This window comes from Coturnix japonica, chromosome 7 (assembly GCF_054131305.1).
Source record: "Coturnix japonica strain WE chromosome 7, WE-NBRP24, whole genome shotgun sequence".
NCBI lineage: Eukaryota > Metazoa > Chordata > Aves > Galliformes > Phasianidae > Coturnix > Coturnix japonica.
In genome coordinates this window covers 22,669,657-22,688,417 of record NC_140669.1, presented here as the reverse complement: position 1 = coordinate 22,688,417, position 18,761 = coordinate 22,669,657, and the positions used below count along the sequence as shown (strand labels likewise).

At 36.8% G+C, this 18,761-nt stretch overlaps 1 protein-coding gene across 21 annotated transcripts in view; it reads right to left on the bottom strand.

The window, feature by feature from the left end:
- The window catches only part of ADAM23 (ADAM metallopeptidase domain 23), a 62,683-nt gene that overhangs the window by 42,389 nt on the left and 1,533 nt on the right, over positions 1 to 18,761 (bottom strand). For 17 of the 21 annotated variants that reach the window (XR_014948335.1, XM_085553360.1, XM_015868233.3 and 14 more), the window contains exons 2-4: positions 17,575 to 17,801; positions 7,615 to 7,691; positions 2,104 to 2,167 (exon numbers count right to left, since the gene is read on the bottom strand). Coding sequence is in view for 19 of the 21 variants with exons in the window: in XM_085553360.1 (XP_085409486.1) it covers positions 2,104 to 2,167; positions 7,615 to 7,691; positions 17,575 to 17,801 (368 nt within the window). In the remaining 2 variants the exon portion in view is untranslated. Of the gene's footprint in view, positions 1 to 2,103; positions 2,168 to 7,614; positions 7,692 to 17,574; positions 17,802 to 18,489; positions 18,608 to 18,761 lie in introns of those variants that run through there. The other 4 variants (XM_085553363.1, XM_085553366.1, XM_085553367.1 and 1 more) reach the window with 3 other exon arrangements.

Genomic DNA, 18,761 nt, shown 5'->3' with positions numbered 1-18,761 from the left:
GATTAGGCATAGCAGAATTAGTGCAAAATATGCTATCAAACAGGCGTTCAGTGCAACTTGGAATGTAGCCTGTCAGTTCTCCACACAAAGGTTAGTCAAGTAGCAATGCATATATATGAGGGGAACAGGACAAAACAAGAGATCAAAACGTTACAGAGAAAAATTGGTACATAAAATATTAAAGTTCTAATCCAGAAAAGCCTTGCCCATGTGTGGCCTAAGCTCTAGTGAATGGTGCATACTTTCCTCTGAATCACTGATCCCTACAATTCCACAGAACGCTGCTATATAAAGCAACTAGATAGACTGTTACAGGCTTACAGAACTAGTCACTGCAAACAAGGCTAGAGTAAACTAGTTTCATAAGATTAATTCAACCTAGTAAACAAGTATATTTACTTTCTATCAATGAAAATAACAAAACTGCTCTGGCTATAAATGTTTAGAAAGAAACCAAAGCACTATTCTGATTTTCCAAAGCATGTGTGAAAGAAGAACTGGTGAACTTAGAAGCTATTAAATAACAGAACTGCCTCTGCTATACTGCCGCTGAATGAAGATAAATCAAGAAAACTGAATGACAGTGATTTAAATAGTTGGTCTTTAATATCTATCAACAATAACAACTAGGAAGTCTTCTCAAAAAACCGTTCTAAAAACCTTTTAGTAAAGTTTCTTGCTCCCACATCAACTGAAATTGATGCATTCATTATCATATTCTTAATTCTGGGGTCATACATCATCTGAACTCCACCACACACACTAGAACCATTTCTTTGCACCTACTACAACTTGAAGAATTAACAAAAAAAATGTAAATGCTCTTCAACTGTGCACAGCATTATTTCTATTTTGGACCTTACTTACTGAGTTAATCAAATTGTGAATGAAAATTCCCCACAAACTCTTTTCTCTGCAATTAAATGAAAATATTACACAAAGTGCAACCACTACATATTTACTTTTCCATTAGTGAGAATACTCAGAACATGCTGTTTAACAATTTGCACGAGCAGCTTGTCAATCTTTTTCTATCACACAATTGCAGAAATTACTGTTAGTTCCCTGAAGTTTTCACTCTTTCAATAAAAACGCAGAAAATAGAGTATTTTTCAAGATTTCATATCTTTGCATCCACATCCAGAAACAAAACAATCATTTTTTTTTTTTTCAAGTCTAATAAGGATTACAAGAAGCTTTAAAAAGCTTAGGATGTAGCTCTCCTTTGATCTCCTTAATTAATTGTGTATTTCCTGAAAAGACTTTAATGCATTAATTAGAGTCATAAATTAAAGCTAAATTATTGTTTCTAAACAAATCAATTCAGAGAAGATCCCCTAGGAAGTGTGGATCAAGTTACTGCAGCACACAACAGCAGTACATTTGCTCAGTCTAAAGTTCCAATATAATTTTCCAGCCAGGTTCATGATTCAGCAACTGCAGTGCTCAGTGCTAGCGCTGCAGCTAACAATTGCATGAGCTTGTCCAAGTTCCAGAGGGATCTGTTTTCTTGCACCACCGAGCTATTTTGTCCATTCTGCAGAGTACTGAGTCTTAATGAAACAAAATCACTTTCTTAGTATATTACATGAGATAATTCATTTTCAGTAGAATACAAAACAACTTACTGCAATAATTCAATTACAATGCAATTATTTTATTTTGACCTAATCTCTCTTTTATTTGTAATTCTCTACAGCAAGAGCAAAATTATCACGTATCTAATATATGGCCAAAAAGCCTCACTTCACTGAATACATAAATGGAATGTAATTGCTTGCTTTTCTCCACTCTAGATAGAAATATGTTTCATATATAATAAGTCTACAACAAATGTTTCAGCATTCCAATCAACTATGAAATAAGTCACTCCCTGGACACTTATTCTATAATTTTCCTTTGAACCTATCAGTCTACGTGTTGTTAATACAATTGAAAGTTGATTCTGATTTCCATAAAAACTATCTTGCATAGCTTTATCTCTTTCTAATAAATAGGCTATTGCCACTGAATTCAGTAGCCAGTTTACCCTTTCTTTTAAAACACATTACTGGTATTGTTCCCTCAGAAATACCACCCTGCCTCATTTTAAAAGCATATTACCTTAGAAAACTTCTGTTTCCCATCTTCATAGTGAATCTCCACGTAATTGGAAGATAACAAATCACTGTCAAAAGAAAAAAAAACAAACAACAACGAAACATCAAGATGATAAAAAAACTGATTATTCTTTTTACAGCTACATGGATGTGTTAGTTAAAATCCTCAAACCATTTTTTCTTTCCTTGTAAATTAGCTAAAAAACAAAGCAGCCAACTAAGCAGCTTGCAACCAGTAGATGGTTTGATTATGCACTAGGAGACAGAGTGTTCCATTCTGTTTCCATCTTACAGTATGATCATCCTGAATATATAAAAATTAAAAACCCAGTGACTTGAGAACTTTGCCAGCTACCCACAACTGTTACTTTTCATGTGTATGCTTAGTTTGTTATTGTTTTCAGGAACACTTTAAAAATTATATACATTATATGCAGGAATACACAAATACACACATGCCTATCCTGAAGAACAGCGTATCCGTATCATCATCAGTACTTCGCTTTCCCACCTGAAAAACTCTGTTTTTCCCAAAAAGTTTCCTTATAAGTGACCAAACAGACACCAATGCAAAAAACACATACAATTCCTTCTGTTTGTTGCACATTTTCTTGTCAGATTCCTTTTTCACTCATTTTTCTTTTTTCCAAACCACTCTGGCAAGATACATTTCTTAAGTATAACAGAAATCCCTGTGCTGTAAATAACTTATAATTCTAGTTTTTATTAGACACCTTCAGTGTCTCATTCACATCTCACCCAGTGCACAGGTTGCAGCATAGCACCACCAGGACAGCAAAGCATTTGAGCATGTTAGTTGGCACCACCATATATGTGATATAAGCACATCACTCAATGCAGTCCAGAATTCTCAGCAGTTTTAAGGCCTCTTATAGCCTTCCAAACAGAAATGTCATGAAAGCATCTGATAGTGACACAGACATACAAGTACTGCTGCTATGAATAAAAACCATCATTAAGATGACAGCCTGACGTGACCAAACAGTTCTGATAGGAATTCATGACTAACAGGTACTTATAATAACGTCTCAAAATGAGATGCCCTATTAGCAATCCTGATAATGCTGTTACTAATGGCTCATAAAATCAATTCTTTATCCTGCATTTAATGGACGGTAAATGTATCAGAGCTCCTGCTGAAGTCAGTTACCAGTGGTTCTCTTCATAGTCTTTTTTTCATAGCACAGAGAGACCGCAGTATGGGCAAGAAAAACAGCAGTAGCCATGTATCATTACTTAAGTCTAGATCTAGTATTAGATATGGAGGTTGGCTGCCCCCCCTGCAGCAGCAGGGCCAGAGCTTGGTGATCCTTGAGGTCCCTTCCAACCCAAGCCATTCTATGATACTATGAAGTCTCTCATCATTTGTTTTAACCTCCATTCTGATATCAGTATTTAAATATATACACATTTAAAGTGCTGATTTAAAAATAAATTCAGCTGCATAAAATCATTTTGACTTTCTTAATACACATCATGCAAAACTATAAATTTTCTGCAAAAAACCACAAACACTACAAATAGCACAAGTGCTTCAACACAAACATTCACTGCATTTAACATGACAAGGTTTGAATCTTCTAATGAGGATTATATATACAAAGCACTTAAACTGAAGAGTGTTGATAACATCTTTTTCTTCTTTGTCTGTTTCTCGATTATTATAAAGACTGCTGTCCTCAGCTACTTAAATGGATGTTATAAACAAGACTAGAGGCAAAGAACATGAGGGAAGATGGAAAATTCTACGAGGATGGTTAAAACCTTGAACTATACTCAACTACCAACAGCCTTAACCAAGTGGTCTCAACTGGACTTGATGATCCCACTTCAACCTCAATCATTCTGTGTTTATAACTCTTCTCACTAAACGCAGAGTATTCAAGATCATATTCTTATGACAGAATACTCATATATATACGAGTATATATACCTAAAGAAAGCATGTAGTAGACAGCTGCTTTTCCAGCAGACAATTCACTTCATCATCACTGCGTTTCCAACTCTAATGTCTTGTGGACCAGCAGATACAAGGCACATTGACATAGTTCTGAGCAAAAACCCTCCAAAGAAAGTTGGGGCCTGCTACTGATGATATACTTCCCAAATACCATGCTGCATACAAAATGCATTTTAATTTGTGAACAATCCACCTGTTAAATACAACACTATCCACCACCTTGAAGTTGGCAGATTCACAAACTGCACTACAGCAGGGTTTTAGCACTAGTTGCTGTTCATTACATTTTGCCAAAATTAACCTCCAAAAGTACTGCAAGGGCATTTTTTACTCAGTGTTTCTCACAGGAAAATATTTTCTGTCAGAAATATTCTACTTAAATGTTCAACTGAAAAATATCAGTCATCTTCACCTTAAAATAAGCTTCTGCCCTGGTTGGTACCTGATTTTTGCTGACCACTTTCTTACCTACCATACACTTAGGATCACCTACAGAAAACTGCTTTTGCCTGTACCCTCTTTCATTTTCCAAAATCCTGTCATAATGGGGAAAAAAAGCATCATACTGAGGCAGGTCACCCTGTATCACTTACATGTATTTCTACTACCTGTCTATTTTAGCCAACACTGAAAATAACACATACTTTCATCTCATTCAGAAATCCTTTAATGTATGCTGCTAATTTCAGACAACCATGATCTTATTCAGAGGAACAAGGAAGAACAGCAGGGGAAAAGTATGTCTGCAGGTATTTTTAACATGGCTTTACTAGTACACACAACAAGAAATGAAGTAGAAACTGCTATGTCCTATTCTACAGTTCCGTCCACACTACCTTACTTGTCTTAAATAACTGCTTTTACTGAGGTGCCTCACTGTCTCAAATCATACTGAAAGATGGCTTTAGACATATAAGCAAAATAAAGAGGAAATGGAAATGCCATTCATGGTTGTTAACCTCTTTGAAGACACAAGCCAGCTGTTAGAGCAGCATATGCTTTCTGAAGGGCTGATATCCATATCCTCGGCACACATTTCACTTCTGTTATTACCAATAGGAGGAGAACAGACATGTGAGAAATAGCTTAGCTCAGCTGTCATCTAACTCTACTTATGAAATAAAATGATTACACTGGGTAAAGGACAAAGATCTCATACTCAAATAACTAAGTTAGCTTCCAGGAACCCAGAATGCAGGCTGTGGAGAAAAAATAAAAAATTTAAAAAAAAAATAAAAAATCAAACTACAGATTAATTACATTGCTATCTTCTTCAATTTTCTTTATACTAACCTACTGCCAGTAACTTTTTTGAAGTACTGTAAAATGTAAAAAAGTGCTACCTGAAAGGCCCTGAGAGCTGCTAGGCAATATTACAGATGAGGTCTATAATATGGAAAAAAACCTCAGTCTAATTCATTATGACAGAGTATTCCTAGAAGAGCAATTGACAAAAGAAAAGATTCTCTGTTTAAACTGCAGTTAAAGTTCATTCAGTATTTGATTTTAATTTATTAATTTCTCCTGTAATCAACAGAGAAAACAGATTTTGAATTATCAGTCTGAATTTTATCACCCTCCAATGAAACGTTGAGGGATGCCAGCATGGTCTGCATGTCAGCATGGTCTAACTAGATGGGAATCACATTCAAAGTCTTTGTGTTTTCTTTCAAAATCACATATAAAAACCTAGGTTTCGTTTCCTCACACAGAACTCACTATAGGCTCTGTTTCTTCACAGTTTCAGGGTTTAGCTCAATGCTGAGTATTTGCAACACTAGGACTTCCAACTGGAATTGGTGTGACTGTTTTCAATTTCTGCACAGATGCCATTTCCATACTTTTTTCCAGTCAATCCTTTACAACCCCAGTAAACAATGTAATGCATGCAATATCCTCATGCAAGAGTTGCATTTTGCCTTTTGTGAGAAGCACCTCCTTGATTTGATGCCTGTAGCTGTGAGAGACAATAAACATCCTCATTCTGCCACACAGATTTTGATACTATTTTCTTATTTTTTTTCAAATACGTATTTGCCATGCCCCAACCCTGTGGCCATGACAATCCAGTAGTCCAGTAGCTGTAGTCCTCCCTCTGCTGACCACCAATCATGAGTGTTAAGTAGCATGCAATATCTACTCCTAACTCCAGGAAAAGAATGCACAGAATAAAGTATTTTCAACATTAAAGCAAGTGGGCTGGCAAGAGGGCTAACATTTTTTTGACCAACAGTTTCCTACATTTAGCTGATGACATGAGCAGAAGTGATATAAACAGCTAAACCAACACTGATCTTTATTTACTAATCTGACCTTATGGACCTGAGCTGTCTAAAATTGTTGTTTACTTAACCAGTAAATACATTCTAGGCTGTACCTTCCAGGGCAGCCAAACCACTAAGACTACCATAATACATTCTCCAAATCATTCAGAACTAGCCAGTCGTACAAATATTTGCAATATTCCCACAAGGTAACTTCAGCAATTAAAATGACATCTATGTGACAGCTCATCAATATATTAAGAACAAAACAAACATCAAAAACAAATCGACACCTTTCCAATACTGGTTCTACCACAATTCCATCATCTATAGAGAGTAATAAGCCACTGACATTTGTACACATCCAGTCTTTGCGCTTTCAAGTACATGGTGTCCACTAACAAACACATGTATTGTTGTCCTGAATCTGAGCAGACATGCAAATGAAACAAGAAAGATGACAGCAATCATTTCTAGCCACAATCCAATATGCGGAACTATGTTATACCAGGATGCAAGTAGAAATGATGTATGTATCGTTTTCTGTAACATAGTGCAAACATGCAAGCACAGAAATACTGTACCAATACAGGAAGTAAGTTACTAACACATCATTTCACTGCTACTTATGCAGGTTGTTCACCGTAGGTTACTGGGATCTACGCTGTTATCACACAGGTTTAGAAACTGAAGGTAGTAAAATCATTCATTCTCCAACTACTTCTGTTGTAATGAGACATTTTTAAAAAATTCCACAGAAAATATACACAGAAAATGCTATTTTTTTATTCTTAATCAGTGAGGTGGTTTTTTAATTACCATAAAGACTGGTAACATTAAGATTTAACAGCCAACAATTTAATTATAGTTGAACTGAACTGCAGACTTTCAATCCGTAATGGTAACAATCCAATTACTGAATGTCTATTAATATAAGGACCGCTTTACAAATTTTAGCATCAATGTAAGTTTCAAACACCTTTAAATTGCACTATTAGGTTTAGTCTTTTAAAACCATACTATTGATTTATATTTATCATCTTTAAATACCATTATCCTTGCTGAGTTTCAATGTTTTAAAGGTATGTTATGGATGCCAGGAAGGGTAATAGCATTCTTGCTTAAAATAGGCTACATGTTGTTTTCTATTAATATAACTTGGACAACAGCACTTTTCTGTAGATCCTGAAATTCCACGTGCCCTGACCTTGGACTGTAAATTGAAGACAATTAGAACAGGAAAGATAAAAACCTCAAATTGTGCACTTACTTATTCAAAGAGAGGTCAAGGATGAATTTGGAACCAAAGGCCTCAATCTGGAAACTTGCCTGGGCCAGATGTACAGCCTGTAAATATGAATACACAGCAATACTATAGAGCTTTGCAAAACACTGTAAGTTGTCAGAAAGAATAATTGAGCTTTATATGCAATAAGTATTTGTGACTAACAGCAGTAAAAAACAAAGTTAAGGAAACCATGCTCGTTTTCTCCAAAGCAACCAGATTCAAATAAGTATCTGTATTTTGTCATGGCCCAATGGCTGTGTAACTAAAGCCTCAGTAACGCAGTATACTGTTCCTTTTATTACATTCATTGTATTCAATCACCTTAAAAGGCCCAAAATAATTAGAGCATTTGTGATAAAAGCCTTCTTATAAGAAAATCAGGGCAAAGCTCGCATTATACATTATCAAGGACTTATTTTCAAGATAATCCACTCACAATTAAAGTATCTGGCATTATATTTGTATCTGGCATTATAACCAAACAAATGCATGGAAGACTGATTCTACAAAAAACAAACAAAATTACATTAGCTAGTCTCACACAGGCAGTTAACTATAAAAATATTCTATTTTTCTCATACAGACTGTATACTTCAACAGATTTTTTTTCTACACTCTGATGTCAGTCACAGCACATACGGAACACCTTCAACTGTTTTCTAGAAAAAGAATGGTCAAACAATTATTTTTTCTGATGACAGTTTTCCAGCAGGGTGAAAGAAATCAGCTCTGAACTTCACTGTTAATATTGTGTACAGGAAACAATACAAGAATAATAACAGAAACTCACCAGTGCCTTCAGTCTGGCTGGAAAATGCTGAGGCTGGTCACCCAGTCTCCAAGAAGGAGCAATCTCCAAAAGAGATGCTGCCTTCATGGAGGGTCAGTCCTTAAATGAAGTCTAGGAAAGGTGGAGTCAAGCTCCACCACTTCCAGGAGCACAGCTGAATTACCCTCACCTGTGCTTCCACAGCTGACCCAACACTTGTCTCAGATGGTTAATCAGAGGTTCAAGCTGTGATTACCAGTTTCCCATACCTATTGTAATCAAATCATGCTTATACACTAATAAGATACAGAACAAGTAACTACACGAAGTTAAAATACTGTGCCTCTAAGTGAAAGACCAAAAAATATTGCTTTTAATTGAACATTACAATAAATATTCAGATCCATCACAAAACAAAGTTCTAGCTGTTACCTTTTACAACCCAAAAAATCTGCAACTCTGGCTTAGCTTTGGAATTTTCTCCATGAACTATAATTTCTTTCTGTTCCTCTTCCATCCATGCACTACATGCAGCACCACTGATTTTCATCTTCCTTCTCCTCAGCAAACATATTCACATTTCATAAAGCCCTTCAACATCAATTTAAAAATCTGTTTCCAAGAGTTGCTACAGCATCTAAATTCAGCTTTGGGGTTTCCTTTGTCAGTTTAACACTCTTTGACCCCCATAGTTATCATTTGCCTTTTAACTAAGAAACCTTACAAAGCTTCTTCAGAAGCAAACAAACCCACTTAAAATGTGTAGTTACAAAACAAAATCTTCAGTATTAAACAGCCCTCATCCAAAGCCTGTTTTTGGTTTATTTTTTCCTCTTTTATTAATATATAAGAACTCTAAACAATAAATTTAAAAGTAATATTTTCAGGTGGTTAGTATCTACAATTATATGGAAACCAGTATCAAGCACTGATCTTTTGGTTCATTTGTTGTCTGTTTTTTGGTATTTGCAAATGAAGGGCTTGTCGCAGCAGCTCAGCAATTTGCTGAAATAACACCAGGCTGGCAAGGTGAGCTTGTAGATGCTCTGAATTACCGGGTTGAAAGTTTGAGTATAAATAGAAGCAGGAGACTTGATGGAGCGGGACTGTTTCAAGGATTAAATTTATGCAAAAAGAAAAGCGATCCCAAACATTACCTTTACATTATGCTGAATAGAAAAGTAACATCAAAAGAGACTTCATTTTTTCCAGGGTTAGCTTAGAAAAAAGAAATAAAATAACTTTTCAGTTTGGTCCTCGCACAGCATTTCTTTCACTTCCCCTAACAGACTAAGCATGACTTCAGATAGCTATTCTTTTCAAACACTCCTTAGGACTTCCAAAAAGATCAAACAATGTTTTGAGCTACTTAACTGACTGAAGAAATGCTTAACTCAAGTAATAAAACATTTTGCTTGTTAGTAATTCTATCTTTTGAAATCTGTGAAAATCCCAATGACATCACAGATACCAAAAGTTTATGCGTGTATTAAAGAAACCGTATAAATTAAAGATTGGGAATTCCATCAACTTCAATTAAATCCAAATAGCAAATTCTGGGTCCTAGACAGCCCTGACTCAGCAATTGCTGGACAATGGGGAATAGCATCCCATGACTATTACACCATATATCCCTCCCTAGACCACACTGATCACTCTTCAGGACAGCTCAGTAGACATCCTGTCTGATCTGCGATAGCTTTATTTTGTCCACTAAGGCCCATCTGGTGACACATGTAACATCCCTTATTGGAATTTCTAACCCATCAACCATTTCTGCATCTTTAAAGTTACTTAAAGTGACTCGTATTCTCAGTTGAAAGTGTTACCAGAAGAAAATTCATTTGGTAGTATTAAACATATTAGTGCTATTCCTGAAAGCAATTACTTCTGTGTATCTATTACTGTGCTTCACTTAAAATACACGTAAGCCTGTACACATAAGCAATTACCATAAAGCAGCTGACAAGGTAATTCAGCACCCTGCAGTAGGGCATGTTCTCCAGCAAACTCAGCTCTAACCACTGGCTACAAAAAGAACACCAGACTTTAAGTCCCTGCTGTTCAGCAGAAGCACTGCTTTGACTGCTTTGAACGTGATACTCCACTGCTGCAGTGAAATACAGATCTTGTTCATCCAGTTTAATAATATATAACAACATATGAATGCTATGAGCCAGAAATCAGAAAAAGGTAATGAAACTGTTTCATCCTGAAACTGGCATTTCTCTAAAACAGGCTAGCACAGAAAGGCACAGGTGAGTTGTCACCAATGCTTCAGCCATTATGATTGCTGTGCATCATCACAATGGAACAAAGTATTTCAGAAAATTATCTGCGATGAGGTGTATACCAGAATCATTTCACTGTATTCTCTTATCAGCTTGCATGTAACACAATGCCTACAGTATGAAAAGACTGTCAGCTGACAATTGGTGCTCTTTTTATTTGCATATTATACATCATCCTATATACCACTTTAATGCACGTTCTTTACTTATGTACACAGCAGACCAAGCACCTTTGTATACATTTATGGTTGTAAAAGCTCCGCAGTGGTGCCTGTTCTGACAGGTATAGGCTACTTCAACTGCAAAGCAGCAAAATTCAGGGCAATTTTTCTGCAGCAAAAACTTGCTGATCAAATATACAGGAATGAGCTGAAGAAGAGAGAGAGTCATTATACATTTTCCTCTCCCCCAATCCGATTTTTAAAACAAACAACCTATAAAAAACATTCCCTGCTTTAGATGGTCAGACTAATCATGTTGTCACTGTAGAGATTCCTCATATTAGGAAGATCCCAAGAGTGCTGTAGCTTTTTGTGCAATGCAGCACCTGTGTTATTAACAATCAAAAAACTATGCATACGCATAAAGAATTCCAATGTCTTTCATATCAATCATTTGCTTACTAAAAGTTTCAAGATATGCAAAGACTAGAAGTTTGTAACTGGAGTTTAAATTCCACTGATTCATGTCACAACTCAAAATCTTGTTAATATGATCAAGTGTCATTGGTCTGCAATTCCTATTTAACAGAATTACAGTAATTGTGACATCTTCACAGTAAATCTTCTCCAAATGTAAAAATACTGAATGCTGCCACAAGTCTCCAATCAAATGTAACAGCATTATTTGACTCACACTACCTATAGGTCTTCTGCTATATTCATAAGGATAATGAAGTCTAGGCGACAAGCTCTTTATTTGCATGTAGCTCTGTTGACTGAAATAAAAGTCAAAAGTTCCCTCATCTTAGTAGTTGAGCAGAGCGCTTCATCACCCCTACTCAGGAATCAGAAACCTAGATCAAGTTTAGATAGATTTTATTCAATCAAAACACTTCTTGACCAAGACTTTCCTTCTGATAGCAGTACCAGTAAGCCACCAGTCTCTAGGTTATGCTAACAAGACTCTACAAACTACTGCATCCATACCTTGGATGGCTTTTCTGCAGTACCCAATTGCCTATAAGTACTAAACAGAACATATACATTTCCTTTACAGAAATATTATGACCCACATTTCAGCTAGGAAACAAATATGGGGATCTACGTAGTCCACTTCAGAAGTGCCCTCCTATTTATTTATATGGAAATTACAACAAATACAAAGAACACAACAATGCTGTTTGATAGAGTAAATTCTCAGCTACAAAAGAGTTTTTCAACCTAGTCATGACCATTAGCCATGCATCTTAACAAGTAATGAAACAGAGCCTGCAAGCTACACGTGTAAGAATGTGCACCAGTGAAGGTGACTCACTGTTCCACAACTGCTATGACAGCAGCACTGCTAAAAAAATGGAAGTCAGAAGTCACCAAATTTAGAGTATACCATGGGTGTAGTAGAATAGTCCAGCCAAGATGGGCAACGTGTCCACAGTCTTCAAACTGGTATGGGACCTGGTGCTATTGTGTTGCAAGAGGAAGTCTGTCTCCTTCTCCAGCCTAACTCTGGAAGTTCCAGTCTTCAGCTTGGTCAGCACTGCAACCCAGAGTTGATAGTTTGTCCAGGTTCCAGGAAACCCAGAAGCATCACCTCTCCTATCACCAAAGACACTGTGCACTGTACCCACTGAAGGATGCATTCTGAATCTTTTCTTTGATGAGGAACTGACACACTGACACTCTAGTGACTGCTGTTTTGACTCCATTTCATACCAGCAACACCTCATCTTATTTCCAGTAATGCCATGATCCAGGAAACTGCCACCTTCAGCTTCAGACTGGTTCAATAGGTCCTGACAGACTAGCATATGGTGTTCTTCCTGCTCCCATGTGAGCATTTGCAGGACCCACATGGTGCAAACTTAAAGACATTCCAATATTTAGCAGGCATCAATGAACATCAGTGGGTGCAATTATTTTCCATGTGGAGTTTCAGTGACACACCATTGCTTCTCATGCACTTCTATGTCAGACACCATTGCGTCAGATTGCCCCTTTGCTACTATCTGTCACATGGCAACAAAGAGTGGCAGAACACTTTCAGGAAGGCTCACCCTCTACTGCTGTACCTTTAACATCCGCCTCTGAGGTCACAGGTCAACATAATAAAATAGGAGACGTTACCTTTGGAGCAGCCCTCAAACTTGCTAAGTTTGGATATGGCAGATGTCCTACCTCAGAAGAAGAATACCAGTTTTAACCCTACTGTCAGTAACTACTGAAGATGTGGAGTGCAAATAAGCCCTCTGTATTAATATAGACAATATAGAAACAAAAGACAACACACAGGCCAACATCCATTCGCAGGTGCTATAAACCAGAGTTGCAGCATAGAGAATTCTGACCAAAATGCAAAGGTCAGCTGAAATACAACAAAGACTCCCTGACAGTCTTATTAAACTCATACGTAAACTACATAAAGCTCATTCCTTAATTTGATTATTTAAATAGGGACTGTAACGTTTTCATTACAAGAGGATTTAAAACAATACTTATCACAAGACAGGCAAAGGAAATATAGCAATTCATGCATACGACTTCTCTCTGTATTTCAGTAAGTCCACACAACGCCATCTTTTCAGAGGTTATTAACGATACATATTCTTCTGAGTTTTACAAAACAGGTATGTTTTCTCTGCAGTACCACCTCCTTTGCTATGGCTGTAATAAAGTTGTTTTCCTCTCAACATGAGGTTGCCTCTTTCAAGTTGGGCATGCTACATATCAAGAAACCAAGTCTGAGAAACTGGGACTTAATATCTCAACCTCTCAAACAGGCTAACAGCAGAAAATGCAGCATTAAGCCTAGCAGAAATATTTTTTTATTATTTAAATTACTAACAGCTGAGCTTAACAGAAGCAACCAAAGAAATCCCAGGGAAAATGGTACAAGATTAATAGAATTTTGGGGAGATAGAACTGTTTTCACCTTTTTACATATTATTATTACATATTTCTTTCAGTCATTAGTTTCTTAATAATCTCTTTTCCACAATTACAGGAAGAACTCAGAATGATGAAGACATAAAACGCATTGCTTCTTTATGACTTCTGATTTAATTCAGGCCATTTTTCACTCAAAATTTGTTTGGTTTGCCCTGAACTGTGATCTCAAAACCATAGGTTTTCCCTCAGATGGGCACCACAAGGATATGCTCCTAGCACTCCATGCCAAGTTTTGGCCCATGTAGTCTTCCCTGTGTCCTAACAATCTGTATATGCAGTCTGTGCAAGCGTACCAAAGCAGTTATGTGGTTCAATCAAGAGCTTGTCAAAAGGCGACTATCACCTGCAGAAGTTTAGAAAGACACACTGCAGAACAGAAATGACTCAGAACTCTTCAGCAAGTTTCAGGCTTCTCACAAGCTTCTTCAATGTGCCTTTTAGTATTTCACACTAAAAATAATTTCAGAAGAAAAGTCAGCTTAAATTTAAGGAAACAGAGGTGTACAGACTTGAGAGTCTTCAAGCATCTAGTAGTCAAAATATTTTTTTAGCACATTAGAAGAAAGTAGATCACACACTACAACTGCAACCACCTTTCACTAAGTCAAAACTACACTGAACATTCATTTCTGCTCATAGCAAGAAAACACTCATGGAAAAACAAGAATAAACGAGAGAAATTCTACCAACATTTTCAATTATGTATGCCCTCTTCTCATGGCATTTCACCAAATTCAGAAGGAGATAAAAGAAGATCAGAGATAAGAAAGCAATTTATTATGTAAATTTTGGATTCAGCTATTCTATTAACCAGCTCCTCATTTTTATACAAGTGAAGAAGGTTGCAGACTCTAAAATTTATTTAGAGATTTTTAAAGAAAATCAGATTTTATTTCAAGTCATTTTACATAACTGTATTCCTCCAGCTTAACCTCGCTTTTCCACACACATGCGTAATTTCTACTACTCCTCTCCTTATGAGTGATTCAGCATTTCTGAAGCCTTCAAGCTTAACCCCACAGACTCTCTTAATGGCTTATATTCTGGCCACTACAGCAAAGTTGAACACAAAGGGGTCCACTAAGCACTATAAATAGGGAGTATATCCACATCGTATACCTTATAAATCATCAGTCTTAAAACATCAGGTAATATATAAGAAAACTTAGGTTAAAGGACATCCATCCCTAAAAACAGTGGAGGGGAAAAAGGAAAAAAAAAAAATAACACACACTAGCATCTTACTTTTGCTTCTGCCCAATGTATCTAAGGGCAAGTTTTTACTTTTTTGAACATGCAAACAATCAATCCTAAATACAGATTTCTTTCTTAGCCCAACTATAAAGGTACTTCTATTAGCTGTATAAGAGACAGTAAAACCTAACAGTCATGATTTACTACAAAACTGCATTTGTTTTAAATCTAGGAAAGGATAACAGCAATCACTAAGGGGTTCATTCTCTCTTCTTCCCAAAACAAAATGCTCATCTGCATCTCCTACAGTCCAGCTGCTTAGTGGAGTTCTAATTGTGGATTGTTTTCCCTTTACATTGTAGGAATACTTTTTCTTTGTTGATTACAGTGATTGTTAAACAGGACAGAATAACCAAAATATTCATTATTGTGTTATTTGTGAAACAGATGAGCAATCAAGAAAAAAATCTCAAGCAACAAAAGATGCAAGAATCGAACTGGGTGAGGGAAGGAAAAATTGAGGGAGAAAGGGAAGCCCTAAGCTGTGCTCTGGGAATAGGAAACTTAAAAGAAATAAGTTATCAATAATAACAATAGTAATATTAATCCAAACAAGGAAAACAACCAAGTAACTAAGCAAAATATCATGCTGGAAGAATGTAGTCGACATAATTCCAGTCTCCATGAAAACCTAAACCTAAAGACCCATTCTGTGAGAAGAATGCTGCGTTAGCAATGCCTCAGCTTAAAATGGACACTGAGTGAAAAGATCTATTTTACACAATACTCAGCACCACACATACCTAAAGAAATCAATACCAATTCTGTCAGCACTGATTTCTGCAGAGCTTTATCCCAACAGGTAGAGAGAGATAAGGTAGGGCACAGAAAGGATAGGCAGTGGCAGCAATGTTCTTTTGAGAATGCTGGTTAAGTAAAGAGAATGGCACACTCTCACCTCTGCGTGTTTCAAGAGAACATCACACAGGAAAACTGAAGAAGCAGTATTCCCAAAGGCAGGTCTCCAACCAATTGCACATCCCTTTCTTCCATATTCCTCCCCAATAAAGGACAAAATCCTTTTGTATGTAAGTTTATTGAAAAGAGTGCTCTCACTTCAAGGATAGCTCCCCAGGTGCCTGGGGATAAGCCTCTACATTTCCCCAAAGAAAGGAAATACTGTATGACAACACTTGAGAACAGCTTCAGAAGGGAAAACAGAATTTGGAAGATCTACACTTTTTCCATGTCTCTAAGTTTGCATAAATAGAGCATCTTCATTCTGCGTAAGTGTTGAGAGGGTAAGGAAGGAAGGTTGATCTTTGTAGTATGCCACTGACATGGCTTGTAACATCTGAGACATTTTTAAACACTGTAAATAAAAATCTCGGATGCCTCAAGAAGGTTGTGGTGCAACTTCTGAGGATAGTATTCTTTTAAGTAGTTTAATTTTCCAATACAGGGGCAATTTTTCTGTGCCATCCAACATATTGGTGCATTTTGACGCATTCAAACACAAGTACTGTATCCAAATTCAATAAGCTATAAAGTATCCTTTCTTCTCTAGAAAATATCGAAACTATATAACTAATTCTAAAGATCATACAGTAACTTGTATTAATTTCACATCTGAAATATTACAGCATGAACAACAACACAACACATACTAAATTCATATTCCAAAAGCAGTGTAATTCAATAGTTAAGAACTACACTATAGCTAAGTCTATATACACTAATACACATTACTGTCTTTTACTTCCATTGCACCCTCTTCTTACTCAAACCCTCTTTGCCTTCACTTTACCTTTTTAACTTATTGGACAAAAATGTTTGTGGTTGTTTTTTTTCTTAAATATAAGTTCATAAAAGAATAATGGAATAATTCTAAGGGGTGCCTCCTGACCAATACAGAAGATGATTACCTCTACATCAAGTTATTTCAGAGAAAAAAGAATTATGCAGTCTCTAGCAATTTCATAAACATTTCTATCCATACAAAATAGAAGACTAAATCAGAAGAAATAAATATATACATGTAACATTATATATATATATATATACACACACATATATATTATATACCCACCAACCCCCCACACATCTTGCTTTGATCTTCGCTAGTCATACACTGGCAGGGAAGCAATACTGCATTTATTAGGTAGAGCATGATAAACCCTGTGCCAAGTAACCCACATCGTAAGTTCAGGTTTCTAAAGGAAATATAAAACATTTCTCTGTTGTAGAGCAATTTTGGAAGAAGCATTTTGCTGATGATGGTATAAAGTCAAGCTATCAAAATCTGTGCTGGTCAGACAGACTGATTTTGACCAATCACCATTCATTTTATCTACAGTTTAACTACTTAATCACCTTGAAACTTAAAAGTATTTTTTAATTACAACACAGGAAATAATATTCTTGTTTAATAACATATTTCATATTAATTCCTAAAAACAATGGTAAGGGCCAACGTTAAGTCTTGAAGATCTACAAAAGAAAATACACAACCACAGTTTTACATTACCTATTATTTTATTTTCATTTTTAAATCCCATAGAGAAGTCTCTTTTTACCCTACCTTATTGTGTTTCTGCTGGTGCCTTGCCCTAGTATCCAGGACATGGTAGGGGGTTTCAGAGTCCTTGTTGATGTAATAAATGAGTCTTGAAGGCAGTGTGATTTCTTTCTGGATTGCATTGCTGCGGCTGTTATTTTCACTGTTGCTACTTTTATTCAGTTGAAATGCATTCTCTTCATCTGCCAGTACCCCTTCAGTTCTGCCTGCCGTTTCATTCCAGTGCAGGTCTAAGGAAAAAAGATCCACCAGCCATAAATTACATGGTAGAATATGTTTATTTCCATTTGAAAGTGACACACTTATCTCACAGACTTCTAATATTTAATCAATTACTCAAAAAAAACAAAAAATTTATTCATTGAGCTAGATCTGATTCACTTTAACAAATGGTTTTTGAAATAACATTAATTATTTAAACGCACATATGTACATTTTTACATACAGTCATGGATAATAAATAATATAATAAATATTTTAATACCTTTCAGCCAACAAGAGGGGGAAAATAAAGCCTGACAGGATACAATTATGCTCTGCAACCGTATCAGCTACCGTCTCTTCCACATCAGAAGACACACGTACACATCTACCCAGAAGACTGAGAATGCTTGCCACCGTTCTAAGACAAACCGAAGTCTAAACGCACAGGCATCCTACATTCAAGTTAGTTCTCAACATCTTTTAACTTTGACGAGAGCCGTCAGCTTCAGCGGCACCTCTTCAGATGCAACGCGTCTTTCCACATTAGAATACAGTCAACGTACAGCGTCAATTCGGCACTGAGCCGACTGGCAGAGCGGCTGGATGCGGTATTCTACATTTCAGCCGCTCAGAAGCAAATCGGGCCGCCTGCAGCCCCGGTGAACAAGTTGGCTCCGCTGTCAGACACCACCTATGTGCCTTTTTGTCGCATACCTCAGCGGCGTGTCTCCTCACACCGCCCTCCTAAAGCACTGCAGCACCGCAGCCACGGGAGCCTCGCGTTTTTCCCGTTTCATGAGCAAGCAAAGGAAACCTTTTCCGAGCGCAGCGTTACATACGGGGGAGCGGGCACGTACACAAAGCTGGAAAGGGCGGAGGAAGAGCTCAGCCGGTGGCAGCGTATCGTGCGGGGGTTCGTCGCCCAAGAGGGAGGCAGGGGGGTCGGGAAGGGGCGCATGGAGCAGCAGATATACCCAGTCATACCC